Raw genomic sequence first — 15,694 nt, forward strand, 5'->3', positions numbered from 1 at the left:
CCCTTCTCCTCCCACCTTCAATCTTTCCCAGCATTTTGAGGGACAATTGAAAACTAGCCCATGCCAGTTCTGTCTTTAAATTCATTTTAGTTGTCCCAATGCTGTACTATAGACCTGAATATATCCACTCTATGTTCCATTCCTGGGGGGCTATACCTAAGTAGGTATTAGAAATCTCAGGTCATCCAGATGACCCTTGAAACTTGGGGGAGTGATGTGGGATAGACAGGCCTAATCATATTTAGTACTTGACCAGTTTCCCACAAACCAACTCAGTGCTCAACATCTTATTTTTCTCTCATCAAGTGTAAACTAAGTTCTGAAGAGAAATGACTCTGTGCCCTGGTGACTACACATTTTTCTTACTTGCTGGGGCATGAGGAGAAGGGAAAAGAGAAGAACAAAAAGCATGACAAACATGAGATGGTGGCTATTCTATCTTCTAAATTAAATGATCTCTAAAACGTAAGGCCTGAAGGAGAGGAGGAAAGAGAAAAAGGCTCAAGGAAGACTATTTTAAGGAATACATGTCACTTAGTGTTTTCCTTATTTAAAGGACCAGAGTTTGTGTAGGGATAATTTAAGTATGATGATTCATACCAAAAATTTGCATTTTAAATACTTTGCATCCTCTGAAGAGTTAGGATAGACACATGATAGAGTTCAAAGTATCAGAACAGCTTATCTATTATTCTTAATCATAGTGTTATCTTTAAAAATAATGTGTTTCTAGTAAAAAGCTGTGTTTCGTCTGGGACAGTAATGAGCCCACTTTGGTGATTATTCATGATCATCATATTTTTCTTATTCCTTTGTTTGTCTTGCCAAAGAACAACACAGTAAACACAATAGTAAATATTTGCTTCATTCCTACTAAATATTTAGCAGAGTAACATTATTTAATTTTCATACAACTACTTAGATATCACTATCTCCAATTTACCAAAGACACACACACTGTGTGTGTCTCCAGTTTACCAAAGACACACACACACACACATCTTTACACAATCACATCAAAGACTGGGTAGTATGTAGTGGGCCCAGTGTCCATTTAGATAAGATACCCCAGCTCCTGTCTCCCCTTCTCCAATCCCAACTCAACAGAAAATCTTTGGTCACATACCTGTCCCAGCTTGGAATCCTGTAAACCTCAGATTCAGGCCATTCTGAATGGTGGTAGACTAAAGAATATGTCAGACCCTTGAGCTATATTTTCAATATCAATAGCCCTGGGAAAGCTGATTAAAATTTTCTACTACTTTATTTATTGTGTATTTGTTTTGTGACACTGCATGGCATGTGGGATCTTAGTTCCCCAATTAGGGATCAAACCCTTGCCTCCTTCATTGGAAGCACAGAGTCTTAACTACTGGACCACCAGGAAGTGCCCCCAAATCTCTGTTCTTTTAGAAGGTTAAACCCAGCATTAACTTTGGCACATGTAAGCAGAATAGGTGCCCTACTGGATAATATAATGTAAGAAATGCCACATACAGAAAGAAATAATCTCTATAATTATCTGTCATCAATGAGAATTGAAATTTCCTGATCAGAGGCTTACCTTTTTGTATATTTAAAATTTTTCCAGCTTCACTAAGGTATGATTGACAAATAAATGTTGTGTATATTTAAGGTAAACAATGTGATGATTAAATACAATTTATACCGTGAAATGATTCTTCCAATCAAGTTAACTTGTTCAGCACGTCACATAGTTATCTTTTGGTGTGTGTGGTAAGAATACTAAAGATCTATCTTAGCAGATTTCAACTGTACAATGCATTATTAGCAACTATAGGCTTCATGCTATACATTTGATCTCTAGAATCTATTTATCTTATTAATATAGCTGAAAATTTGTACCCTTTAACCAATATTCCCTATTTCCTCTAACCCCTAGTCCCCTGATAACCATTGTTCTACTCTCTGCTTCTGCGAGTTCAACCTTTTTAGATTCTGTATTTAAGTGACATTGTGCAAAATTTATTTTTCTGTATCTGGTTTATTTTACTTAGTGTAGTCTCCTCAGGCTTCATCTGTGTTGTCCCAAATGGCAAGAGTTCCATCTTTTTTTTTTCTTTTTTTCTTTTTGTTATATTCCATATATATGTGTTAATATACTGTATTGGTGTTTTTGTTTCTGGCTTACTTCACTTTGTATAATAGGCTCCAGTTTTGTCCACCTCATTAGAACTAATTCAAATGTATTCTTTTTAATCGCTGAGTAGTACTGCATTGTGTAAATGTACCACAGCTTTCTTATCCATTCGTCTGCGGATGGACATCTAGGTTGCTTCCATGTCCTGGCTATTATAAACAGTGCTGTGATGAACATTGGGGTACATGTGTCTCTTTCAATTCTGGTTTCCTCGGTATGTATGCCCAGGAGTGGGATTCCTGGATCGTATGGCAGTTCTGTTGCCAGTTTTTTAAGGAATCTCCACACTGTTCTCCATAGTGGCTGTACTAGTTTGCATTCCCACCAACAGTGTAAGAGGGTTCCCTTTTCTCCACACCCTCTCCAGCATTTATTGCATGTAGACTTTTGGATGGCAGTCTCGCATAGCCAAAGCAATCCTGAGAAAGAAGAATGGAACTGGGGGAATCAACCTGCCAGACTTCAGACTCTACTACAAAGCCACAGTCATCAAGACAGTATGGTACTGGCATAAAGACAGAAATATAGATCAATGGAACAAAATAGAAAGCCCAGAGATAAATCCATGCACCTATGGACACCTTATCTTTGACAAGGGAGGCAAGAATATTCAATGGAGAAAAGATAATCTCTTTAACAAGTGGTGCTGGGAAAACTGGTCAACCACTTGTAAAAGAATGAAACTAGAGATGCGAGAGACGCCCGGCTCTGGCGGCGCAGACGCGAGAGACGCCCGGCTCCAGCGCAACCAACCACGTGCAGAATCGTGGCTGAGAGGAACTACCCCGCGCCCAGGGTTAGGGTGGTGGCCGAGAGGAGCTGTACCACGTCCAGGAGGCGGTGGCTGCTTGGGCACCGGAGGGCCGAGAGGAGCTGATCCACATTCAAAGCAGGAGGGGCGGCCTTGAGGAGATACCCCTCGTCCAAGGTAAGGTACAGCGGCTGCACCTTGCTGGAGCAGCTGAGAAGAGATACTCCACGACCAAGTGGAATATAAGAATCCAGTGTTCTGGGGAGGAAGGAACAAGATGGCGGAGGGATAAGACGCCGAGACCACTTTCTCCCCCACAAATTCATCAAAAGAACATTTGAACGCGGAGTAAAGTCCACAAAACAACTTCTGAATACTGGCAGAGGACATCAGGCTCCCAGAAAAGCAGTCTTCTAAAGGAGAGAGAAGAAATCCAGCTCCACCTACCAGAACACTGACACATGCTTCCCTAACCAGGGAACCCGGACAAGTCACCCGTCCAACCCCACACACAGCGAAGAAACTACATAATAAAGAGAACTCCACAAACTGCAAGAAGAGGGAAAGGACACCCCAAGCAAAGCAATATAAGCAAGATGAAGAGGCAGAGAGATACCCACTAAGTAAAGGAACAAGATAATTGCCCACCAACACAAACAAAAGAGGAAGATATAGGGAATCTACCTGATAAAGAATTTCAAATTTTGATGGTGAAAATGATTCAAAATCTTGAAAGCAAAATGGAGTTACAGATAAATAACCTGGAGAAAAGGATTGAGAAGATGGAAGAAAGATTTAATAAGGACTTAGAAGAAATAAAAAAGAGTCAATATACAATGAATAATGCAATAGATGAGATCAGAAACACTCTGGAGGGAACAAACAGTAGAATAATGGAGGCAGAAGACAGGATAAGCGAACTAGAAGATAGAATTGTAGAAATAAATGAAACAGAGAGGAAAAAAGAAAAACAAATTAAAAGAAATGAGAACAATATTAGAGACCTCTGGGACAATGTTAAACGCTCCAACATTCGAATCATAGGAGTCCCAGAAGAAGAAGACAAAAAGAAAGACCATGAGAGAATACTTGAGGAGATAATAGTTGAAAACTTCCCTAAAATAGGGAAAGAAATAATCACCCAAGTCCAAGAAACCCAGAGAGTCCCCAACAGGATAAACCCAAGGCGAAATACTCTAAGACATATATTAATCAAATTAACAAAGATCAAACACAAAGAACAAATATTAAAAGCAGCAAGGGAAAAGCAGCAAATAACACATAAGGGGATTCCCATAAGGATAACAGCTGATCTTTCAACAGAAACTCTTCAGGCCAGAAGGGAGTGGCAAGACATACTTAAAGTGATGAAAGAAAATACCCTACAGCCCAGATTACTATACCCAGCAAGGATCTCATTCAAATATGAAGGAGAAATCAAAAGCTTTACAGACAAGCAAAAGCTGAGGGAATTCAGCATCACCAAACCAGCTCTCCAACCAATGCTAAAGGATCTTCTATAGACAGGAAACACAGAAAGAGTGTATAAACTTGAACCCAAAGCAATAAAGAAAATGGCTACGGGATCGTACTTATCAATAACTACCTTAAACGTAAATGGGTTGAAATTTTCAAAAAGGCTAGGAAACAATTCTCATAGCCATCAATAGTTCAGTGTTGAGTTCATGAATAGTTTTTAAAGTTTGGGACAAACTGTAGTATTTGCTATTTGAAGTTCTATTTGTAATTGGCATATTACGATGTAACATCGGTCTTCATTTCCAACTTAAAATGCCTAAAAATGCCTAACAGGTTTTTAGATTTGTGAATTTTAGTTGAAATGTATTTTATGATGTTACTAAACCTGCAGAAATATTGAAATATTTCAGAGAACTTATTCACTGTACATTTAATTTATTTTATTTATAAAAGTTATGAACTGTAGAAAGTTTTACTTGTTGGGTCAAATGCTTGTTGCTTCAAATGCTTGTTGCATTTGAAGTGCTAGTTACAAGAAAATCAAATACCTTCAATGTATAAATGCTATTAAGTTTTTAAAGGAAAAAAAAATTCTACTAGGTCATGATAGATGATACTTTTTAATGTAGAGTTGAATTCTATATGCTAATATTTTGTTTATAATTTATACATGTATATTTCTCAATGCTATTGACCTAAAGCTTGTTTTATTATTTGTCAAGTTTTGGTATCAAAGTTTTACAATTTCAAAAATAAATTTGAATAGTTTTCTCCTTTTTAAAAAAAAAAAAAAAACTCCAATGAGTTGTCACCTTGCACTGGTCAGAAGATCATCATCAAAAGGGCTGCATCTATGAATGCAAGACAGGGTGTAGAGAAAAAGGAACCCGCTTACTGTTTGGTGGCCGTGAAGAGGCACGGTCACCCTGGAGAAGAGTATGGAGGTTCCTTCAAAAACTAAACACAGAGCTACCATATGACCAACAGTCACATTCTGGGCTTATTTCTGGATAAAACTCTAATTCCAAAAGATGCAAGCAGCCCAAAGGTCATAAGGACACTGTTTAAAATAGCCAAGACATGGAAGCCACCAAAGTGTCCATTACCAGAAGAATGAATAAACAAGATGTACTCTATACAGACGATCGGATATCTCCATATAAACACACTGAAATGCTACTCAACCATCAAAAAAGAATAACATAATGGCATTTGCAGCAACGTGGAGGGATGGAGAGATGATCTTATGAAGTGAAGGCAGAGAAAGACAAATATTCTATGGTATCACTTACATGAAGAGTCTGAAATATGATACCAATGAATTTCTTTGCAAACAAGAAACAGACTCACACACATAGAAACCAAACTCATGGATACCACAGAGGAAAGGGCTGGGGAGAGATAAATTGGGAGTTTGGAATTAGCAGATTCATACTACTATACATAATACAGAGGGGACTTTCCTGATGGTTCAGTGGTTGGGAGTCCACCTTCCAACACAGGGGACATGGGTTCGATCCCTGGCTGTAGAACTAACATCCTCATGCTGCATGACAACTAAGCTCACAAGCTCGAGAGCCCACAGGCTACAACTAGAGAAAGCCTCATCAAAAGATCCCACAGGCCACAACAAAGACCTGATCCAGCTAAATAAATTTAAAAAATACTTATATATAAAACAGATGGGGGATTCCCTGGTGGTCCAATGTATAAAACTCTTTGCTCCCAATGCAGAGATGGCTGGGGTTTGATTTCTGTTCAGGGAACTAGATCCCACATGCCACAACTAAGAGTTTGCATGCACCCCCTAAAAAGATCCCACATGCTGCAACTAAGACCTGCACAGCCAAATAAAGAAATACTTAAATATATATATAAACCAGAGAGACAAGGTCCTCCTACATAGCACTGAGGACTCTGTTCAGTATCTTCTAGGAATTATAACTGTAAACAATATGACAAAAAAGTTATGTGTGTGTACACATAAATATATATATGTACAAATAAAAAAGAAACTAGAACACTCCCTAATACCATACACAAAAATAAACTCAAAATGGATTAGAGATCTAAATGTAAGACCAGAAACTATAAAACTCCTAGAGGAGAACATAGGCAAAACACTCTCCAACATAAATCACAGCAGGATCCTCCATGACCCACCTCCCAGAATATTGGAAATAAAAGCAAAAATAAACAAATGGGACCTAATTAAAATTAAAAGCTTCTGCACAGCAAAGGAAACTATAAGCAAGGTGAAAAGACAGCCTTCAGAATGGGAGAAAATAATAGCAAATGAAGCAACTGACAAAGGATTAATCTCAAAAATATACGAGTTCCATCTTTTTTATGACTAAATATTACTCCATTTTGTACATGTACCACATTTTCTATATTCATCTGTAGGCGGACACTTGGGCTATTTCCATATCTTGGCTATAGTGACTAATGCTATAATAACATGGAGGTGCAGATACACCTTTGAGATTCTAACTGCATTTCCTTTAGATATATGCCTATAAGTAGGATTGCTGGATCATATGGTAATTCAATTTTAGTTTTTTGAGGAAACGTCATCAAGTTTTCCATAATGTCAATACCAAATTTTAAATCCCACCAGCGGCGTTAAGTGGTTTTCTTTATTCCACCTTCATGCTAACACTTATTTTTTGACTCTGTGATAGTAACAATCCTAACAGATATGAGATGATATCCCATTGTGATTTTGTTTTGCATTTCCCAGATGAATAGTGATATTGAGCACTTTTCATATACTTGTTGGCCATTTGTATGTCTTCTTTGGAAAAAAAATATCTCTTGAGGTCCTCTGCCCATTTTTAATAGGGTTATTTGTGGGTTTTCTTGCTATTGAGTTCTGTGAGTTCCTTATATATTTTAGATAATATCCCCCATTAGATACATGATTTGCAAATATTTTCTCCCTGTCCAAAGGTCACCTTTTCATTTGGTTGATTTCCTTTGCTGTGCAGAGATTTTTAGTGTAATATAGTCCTGTTACTTATTTTTGTTCTTGATTCCAGTGCTTTTGCTGTCATCTTCAAAAAGTCTTTTTCATGCTATTTAAAATAGGATTGTTTTCTTAATCTCTTTTTCAAATAGTTCATTGTTAGTGTATAGTAACGCAACTCATTTTTGTATGTTGATTTTTTATCCTGCAACTTTCCTGAATTCACTTATTATGAAGTTTTTTTCTGGAATTATTGTACAAATAAAATCAAAGATAATGATCTTAGAGGAAAAGCTTTTAGTTTTTCAATGTTGAATATATTAGCTGTGGACTTTTCATATGTGGCCTTTTTATGTTGAAGTAATTTTCTTCTGTTCCCAGATTGTTGAGTGTTTTTATAATAAAGTGGTGTTGAATTTTGTCAGTTTTTTTCTTGCATATCTTGAGATGATCATGTGTTTTTTATCCTTCATTCTGTTAAAGTGGTTTATCATATTAATTAATTTTCTTATGTGGAACTTTCTTCACATCCTATAGTTAAATCCTGTTTATACATGGTGTATGATCCTATTAACATGCCATTGAATTCCATTTGATAGCATTTGGTGAGGATTTTTGCATCTATATTCATCAGGGATATTTTCCAGTAGTTTTCTTTTCTTGTAGTGTCTTTATCAGGCTTTGACATCAGGATAAATTAAGTTTGGAAGTATTTGGAAGAATTCCCTCATCTTTAATATTTTAGAAGAGTTTGAGATGGCTTGATGTTAATTCTTCTTTACATATTTGATAGAATTCACCATCTGTTCCTGGGTGTTTCTTTGTTGGGAGGATTTTGATTACTGATTCAATGTTCTTAATATTCATATGTTCAAATTTTCTGTTTATTCACAATTTTGTCTTGGTAAATTCCTTTTTTTCTGGGGATTTATCCGTTTCTTCTTGGTTATACAAATTTTATGTATAATTGTTTATAGCAGTCTCTTCTGGTCATTTTTATTTCTGGGGCATCAATTATAATGTGTCCTTGTTCATATATGATTTTATACATTTAAGTCTTATGTTTTTTTCTTAATCTAGCTAATTTTATTGATTTTGTTATTTTCAAAAAACTCTGACTCAGTTGATTTTTTTCTATTTTTTTTTCTTTTGTCTCTTTGATTTCTGCTCATCTCTTTATTTCCTTCTTTCTGCTAACTTTGGGTTGGGTTTTTCTTCATTGTCTTGTTTCTTGAGAAATAGATTGACTTCTTTCTTTTTAATGTAGGCATCTATCTGTATAAATTTCCATCTTAGTAGTACTTTTGCTGCTTTCCATAAGCAGTGTTGTGTTTTCATTTTGTCTCAAGATATTTGATAACATCTTCTTGGTTCATTGGTTCAAGATTTCACTGTTTTTTTTTTAATTAAAATTTAATTGTTTAATTTCCATGTATTTGTGTATTTTCCAGTTTTCCATCTGCTATTGATATCTAGTTTCATTCCACTATAGAGGAAAAAGACAACTGGTAAAATTTCTGTCTTCTTAAATTTGTTCAGACTTGATTTGTGACCTAACATGAAATCTGTCCTTGAGAATGTTCCATGTGTACCTGAGAGGAATATGAATGCCGTTGCTATTGAGTGAAATGTTCTGTATATATTCGTTAGAGTCATTTGTCTGTAGTGTTGCTCCTGTCTTCTTTTCTCTTATTGATCTTCTGTCTAGGTTTTCATTCCATTCAATATTCCGTTATTGAAAATGGGGTATTGAAATCTCCTATTATTATTCTATTGCTGTCTATTCCTCCCTTAAGTTCTGTCAATCTTTGGTCTATATATTTAGATACTCTATTGTTGGGCATATATACAGCTATAATATGTATAATTGTTTTTTTGTTCTGGTAAGCTGATTTGATATGAAATCCTTCTTTGTCTTCTTGACGGTTTTTTATTAAGTCTACTTTGCCTCATAGAAGTAAGACTAGGCATGCTCTTTTGTTTACCATTTTCATGGAATATTCTTTCTTCCCTTTAACATTCAGCCTATGTGTATCTTTAAACCCAAATTTAGTCTCTTGTAGACAGCACATACTTGGATCTTGTTTTTTTATCCTATCAGCCACTGTCTCTTTTGAAGAAAGTTTAATTTATTAATATTTAAAATAGTTAGTGAACGGAGGAACTTACCATTTTTTTTCTCTGTATGTCTTATAGCTCTTTTGTGCATCCTTTCTTATCTTGTTATCTTCCTTTGTGTTGTATTGCTTTTTTCATAGCAATATGCTTTGGTTCTCTTCTCATTTTCTTTCGGGTCTCTTCTGTAGGTGTTTTCTTTGTGGTTACCATGGGACTTATATAAAACATCTTATAAGTTTAACAATCCATTTTAAGCTGATAACTTCAGTTGCATACAAAATCTCTACACTTCTTTAGTGATGTACAAGTTACATGTTTTATATTGTGTTTCTTTTAATATTTTTTATAAATTGTTTTTTAACCTTTATGGCACAACTAAGTGATTTATGTACGACTGTTGTAATATTTTGTTTTGTGTATTTTCTTTATATTTATTTTTGCCAGTGAACTTTATACTTTCAAATGCTTTTGTGTTGCTATTTACTCTTTTCATTTCAACTTAAAGGACTCCTTTAGCATGTCTTGTAGAGCAGATCTAGTGGTAATTAACTCCCTCAGCTTTTCTTTGTCAGGGAAAGTATCTATTTCATTTTTGAAAGACTTTTTTTGCTAGATACAGTGTTTTTGGTTGGCAGTTTGTTTTTCACCACTTTAAAGATATCATTCCTCTCACTTCAGGCTTGCATGGTTTCTGCTGAGAAATCTGTTGGAAGTCTTACAAGAATTCCCTTGTATGTGATAAGTTCATTTTCTCTTGCTGTTTTCCAATTCTATTTTTGTCTGTAACTGTTGACATTTTAATTATGTGTCTCATTGTGGAGTTCTTTGATTTCATCCTATTTAGAGCCTTTTGTACTTCATTAATCTGATGTTCATTTTCTTCTCCAGATTTGGGAAGTTTGTGGCCATTATTTCTAAAAATAAGCTTTCTGCTTCTATTTCTCTCTATTCCTTCTGAGACTCATAATGTGTATATTAGTCCTCTTGATACTGTGGTGTAAATCCCTTAGATTTTCTTCACTCTACTACGTTTACTTTTCTTTTTGCTCCTCTTCACATGACTTTTTTTCCAGTTCTCTCATTATTTCTGCTGGATCAAATTGACCTCAACCCTTAGTAAATTTTTCAGTTCAGTTTCTGCATTCTTCAGCTCCAAAATTTGTTTGGTCTTTTTAATATTTTCTGTCTTTTTGCTGAAATTTTCTTTTTGTTTATGCATTGTTTTCCTGATGTTGTTGAACATCTTCATGATAATTATTTTGAATAATTTGCCAAGTAATTTCTATACCTCCACTTCTTTATGGTACATTTCTAGAGATCTATTTTCTTTCTTTAACAGCATATTTTTTGTTTGTTTGTTTCTTCATTTCCTTTTTATCTTTGTGTTGGTATCAACACATTTGGAAAAATAGCTGCCTCTCCCATTCTTTACAACCTGGCTTAATTCAGGGAAAGATCTTCACCAATCAGTACAACTAGAGACTTTAAGAGCCTTTCAAATCTTTTCTGTTGAATATGTCTTTCTTAGCTCAGTTGGAAAAGAATCCACCTGCAATGTAGGAGACCCTGGTTTGATTCCTGGGTCAGGAAGATCCGCTAAAACAGGGATAGGCCACCCACTCCAGAATTCTTGGGCTTCCCCTGTGGCTCAGCTGGTAAACAATCTGCCGTCAGTGTGGGAGACCTAGGTTCGATCCCTGGGTTGGGAAAATCCCTTGGAGAAGGGAACAGTTACCCACTCCAGTATCCTGGCCTGAAGAATTCCATGGACTGTGTAGTCCATGGACTCGCAGAGTTGGCCCCGACTGAGTGGCTTTCACTTTCACATGTCTTTCTGAACTTGTGTATCAGTTCAGTTCAGTTCAGTTCAGTCGCTCAGTCGTGTCCGACTCTCCGCGACCCCATGAATCACAGCACGCCAGGCCTCCCTGTCCATCACCAACTCCCGGAGTTCACTCAAACTCATGTCCACAGAGTCGGTGATGCCATCCAGCCATCTCATTCTCTGTCGTCCCCTTCTCCTCCCGCCCCCAACCTTTCCCAGCATCAGAGTCTTTTCCAGTGAGTCAACTCGTCGCATGAGGTGGCCAAAGTATTGCAGTTTCAGTTTTAGCATCAGTCCCTCCAATGAACACCCAGAATTGATCTCCTTTAGAATGGACTGGTTGGATCTCCTTGCAGTATAAGGGACTCTCAAGAGTCTTCTCCAGCACCACAGTTCAAAAGCATCAATTCTTCGGCGATCAGCTTTCTTCACAGTCCAACTCTCACATCCATACATGACCACGGGAAAAACCATTGCCTTGACTAGACGGACCTTGGTTGGCAAAGTAATGTCTCTGCTTTTTAATATACTATCAAGGTTGGTCATAACTTTCCTTCCAAGGAGCAAGCGTCTTTTAATTTCATGGCTGCAATCAGCATCTGCAGTGATTTTGGAGCCCAAAAAAACAAAGTCTGACACTGTTTCCACTGTTTTTCCATCTATTTCCCATGAAGTGATGGGACCAGATGCCATGATCTTTGTTTTCTGAATGTTGAGCTTCAAGTCAAACTTTTCACTCTCCTCTTTCACTTTCATCAAGAGGCTTTTGAGTTCCTCTTCACTTTCTGCCATAAGGGTAATGTCATCTGCATATCTGAGGTTATTGATATTTCTCCCGGCAATCTTGATTCCAGCTTGTGCTTCTTCCAGCCCAGCGTTCCTCATGATGTACTCTGCATATAAGTTAAATAAGCAAGGTGACAATATACAACCTTGACATACACCTTGTGTATGAAGATTACTAATTAGAGGGGCTTGCCAGTTTCTTTTTTCAGAAGTTTGTAATCTCTTGCTCCCTCTGGTGTCCCTGTTCTGTACTATGAGCACTCTGAAGCAGCAGCACATTATCCAGATTTTTTTTTTCTTTCCCAGCAGCCTCTAGACATGTAGTTTGTCAGGTTCTCTCAGTTCCATGAGACAAGCAAGACAAAAAACAGAACCTTAAGCAGCCCACTAAGAAGCTAGAAATGTGAGTACATGTTCCCCTCTCCTTTTTCTGCACTTAGGGAGAGCCTTCTGAGTTATATCAGCTTCTGTCTGCCCTACCATAGGACCTCTACAGCATCAGTACCCTGCCCAGTACTTTTCTGCTCTCAGAAACTTCCATGCATCTAGTGTGTGTGAGGTCTCACCAGTAGTTCAAGAGAGGCAAGACAGAAGTCAGTCCCCCAGCAGCTCCATACGCCCAATATCCAAATGTTGGGTGTCTAGTCTACTCTTCTGTTTTCCTTACCTGGGAGAAGTGGGACCTGAGAATCTCCTCCTAATCCTATGGTACTGTGTTCAGGAGGGAGAGACTTTGGTGAGAGCCTGCCATGAATTTTCCTAATAGCTTCAGAGTAGCTGACTTTACACTCATCTGGAGGGCAGACACTCTTAACTGGTTTCAGAATTTCTCACAGTGGAATTTGGTCTGCATCTTTTTGAATCAATGTCTCCATGGAACTGATCTGGGGCTTTCTATTCTGCCATCTTGCTGACATCACCCCTCTGCATAGTCTGTTTTATACGTTTCTTATTTGTTGGATCATGCATCATTGCCTAGCATTGGTAATAAAATGTTTAAAACAATAACAATCATATTGATCAATATGTTAATATTAATTAGTCCTTGTCAGGTACTTTCCATATGCCAGGAAAGATAATAATCTCTATGGGGATTATTCTCATTATCTCTATGGGGATTATTCTCATTATCAAGGTTGGTCATAACTTTCCTTCCAAGGAGCAAGCGTCTTTTAATTTCATGGCTGCAATCAGCATCTGCAGTGATTTTGGAGCCCAAAAAATAAAGTATGACACTGTTTCCACTGTTTTTCCATCTATTTCCCATGAAGTGATGGGACCAGATGCCATGATCTTTGTTTTCTGAATGTTGAGCTTCAAGCCAACATTTTCACTCTCCTCTTTCACTTTCATCAAGAGGCTTTTGAGTTCCTCTTCACTCAATGAAGAGAATGAGAACAGAGGTTCCAAAAGACTAAATTGCCTGAAGTCATTCTCCCACATGCAGCTAGGATTTCAGTCTAGGTCATCTCTGTCCATAATATACTCTCTCATACCACCTGCCGTGATACTCAACACATTTACTGAAAGGATCCCTGAGTCCCAGCCTGAATCTCCCATGTCCTCTTTTATGTTTCACTGTTGGATCTATTCTAAGAAATTGTTCTTTACCTTCTGCCTGCATCTCCACTGTCAATTTGGATTTTTAATTAGTCACAGCCTCCCTCCTGCTTTCCTCTACCAAGAAGTTCCTCAACTTCTTTCACAGTCTTCATCTCAAATGTAATCTACATTGACTTCAAGATGGTAACTTGAATCTTAAGTGTCACTCAGTTCATTTCAGATCGTAGCAGCTCATTTCCAGGCCCAAGAATTTTTAATGAACCTATAAGGTCCTTACATCTCACTTAGCAAGTAAAAAACTGAAGAAAAGTAAGCAAATATCATATTAAAATAATAGTACAAACAAAACTTTATGATAGCTGTTGTGGTCAGGCATTTTAGATATTGGGTTATTTACAAATAATTGAATTTTCATTTGGGACATTGAGTTCTTCCAGTTTTTATAGTAATAGCATTGTATTCTTTGTACACTATAGAAATAAGATATGATTTTTTAAATCTTTAAGGTTCCATTTTTGTCACCCTGGAGAGAATGACACTCCAGTAATTTTTTAAATGCCCAATCACTATTATTCTGTAAGCATTCCATAAAGTAAAAAGTATCAGACTCATCGCTGCATAGCACCATTAATGTTTAACTGTAGTCCTATGCAGTGGGATATAAGCCAAGCCCTATTCCCAATTTTCATGCAGAGAACAGGGTAATGATAAAGTTTTAAATGTTGATAATATATTTTTGTTCCAGAAATCCTCAGTCATACATGGCATACTTCCTACCTGGCAGTGATCCTGATTTTTTTGTAAAACCTCAGATTGGAGAACTTCTTCCTAAAGGAAATCTCTTCACTGTGGGTTTTATACCCACAATGTACAGCAAGAAATACAAAGCAAAATTAGCAATACAGGTGAGTTCTAGAAAGGTAATAGTCAAGGATAGTTGATGTCACGAAAGTCATTAAATGACTTTGGGAAAAATGTTTCACTCAATGATCAAAGGTAAAGAACAGCAACATTATCAAAAGTCAACGTATTTCAACTGTTTTGCTTGTTTTAATTTTCTTTTGGTCAAAAAAGAAATTTTAAATGTGAAATATAACCCAAATGTTGTTATCATCAATGGAAATAGGAAATTGTTTCTTTTCCACACTGAGGAATTGTGGAAGAGATAAATAATGACTGAAAACTGATTTGTATAGACATATTATTTCCTATAATAATCTATTCAAAGGCTTTGGGTTTCCCAAGTGGCTCAGAGGTAAAGAATCTGCTTTCAATGCAGGAGATGCAAAAGTTGCAGGTTAAATCCCTGGGTTGGGAAAATTCCCGGCATAGGAAATGGCACTCCAATATTCTTGCCTGGAAAATTCCCTGGACAAAGAAGCCTGGCATGCTACAGTCCATGGAGTTGCAAAGAGTCAGACACGACTGAACACAATACCCCTTTATTCAAAGACTTAGGTGATTTCCAATAGAGATTTTTAAACCTTTGATTTCAAAGGATAAAGGATAAGGTGTTAGGAAAATGTTAAGATCTAAAATGAAGAAAATTAAACAGAAAATAAAATTTATTTTGAATTGAAACAAAATAGTGTGAAATGGGCCATTAATATAAAATAATGTTAAAGTGATCATTCTGTTAAAAGTTAAGGTAAATACAATTCTGAAAAGTTATTCAGTAAGTAGAATTTCTCCATAAAATTCCCTACATCTGTACTACTATGAACTTTTGGCTAAAGGTAACATTCAAGTTATTTTGGAAAAAATGTCTATTACCACTGTCTTTTTTCAGTAGCACAGGCACAAGGGAATTGTAGTCATATTTCAAGACATAACTACTGATGCTAAAGTGACTACTAGACTTCTGAATCAGACACTAATTAGGCAGCCCCACTGGCAGAAAAATGTGTTGTTACTGTTTTAATGAATAGAGAAAAATATTGAATATTGCTTGAGAAGAACATTTATTTTTCATCTTTTTGAGACCCCTTATAACCCAGGTAATCAAAATATAAAGCATCTGGAGCCTTGCTGCACATAACTATT

The 15,694-nt window shown here is 36.7% G+C and overlaps 1 protein-coding gene across 1 annotated transcript in view; it reads left to right on the plus strand.

The window, feature by feature from the left end:
* The window catches only part of CFAP47 (cilia and flagella associated protein 47), a 509,689-nt gene that overhangs the window by 486,338 nt on the left and 7,657 nt on the right, over window positions 1–15,694 (plus strand). Inside the window, exon 65 of the mRNA XM_088833637.1 lies at window positions 14,397–14,556. Within this exon, the coding sequence (XP_088689763.1) occupies window positions 14,397–14,556 (160 nt within the window). The remainder of the gene's footprint in view (window positions 1–14,396; window positions 14,557–15,694) is intronic.

The sequence above is a fragment of the Moschus berezovskii genome, chromosome X (genome assembly GCF_049115385.1).
Source record: "Moschus berezovskii isolate FMDL1 chromosome X, NW_MosBer_1.0, whole genome shotgun sequence".
Taxonomy (NCBI): domain Eukaryota; kingdom Metazoa; phylum Chordata; class Mammalia; order Artiodactyla; family Moschidae; genus Moschus; species Moschus berezovskii.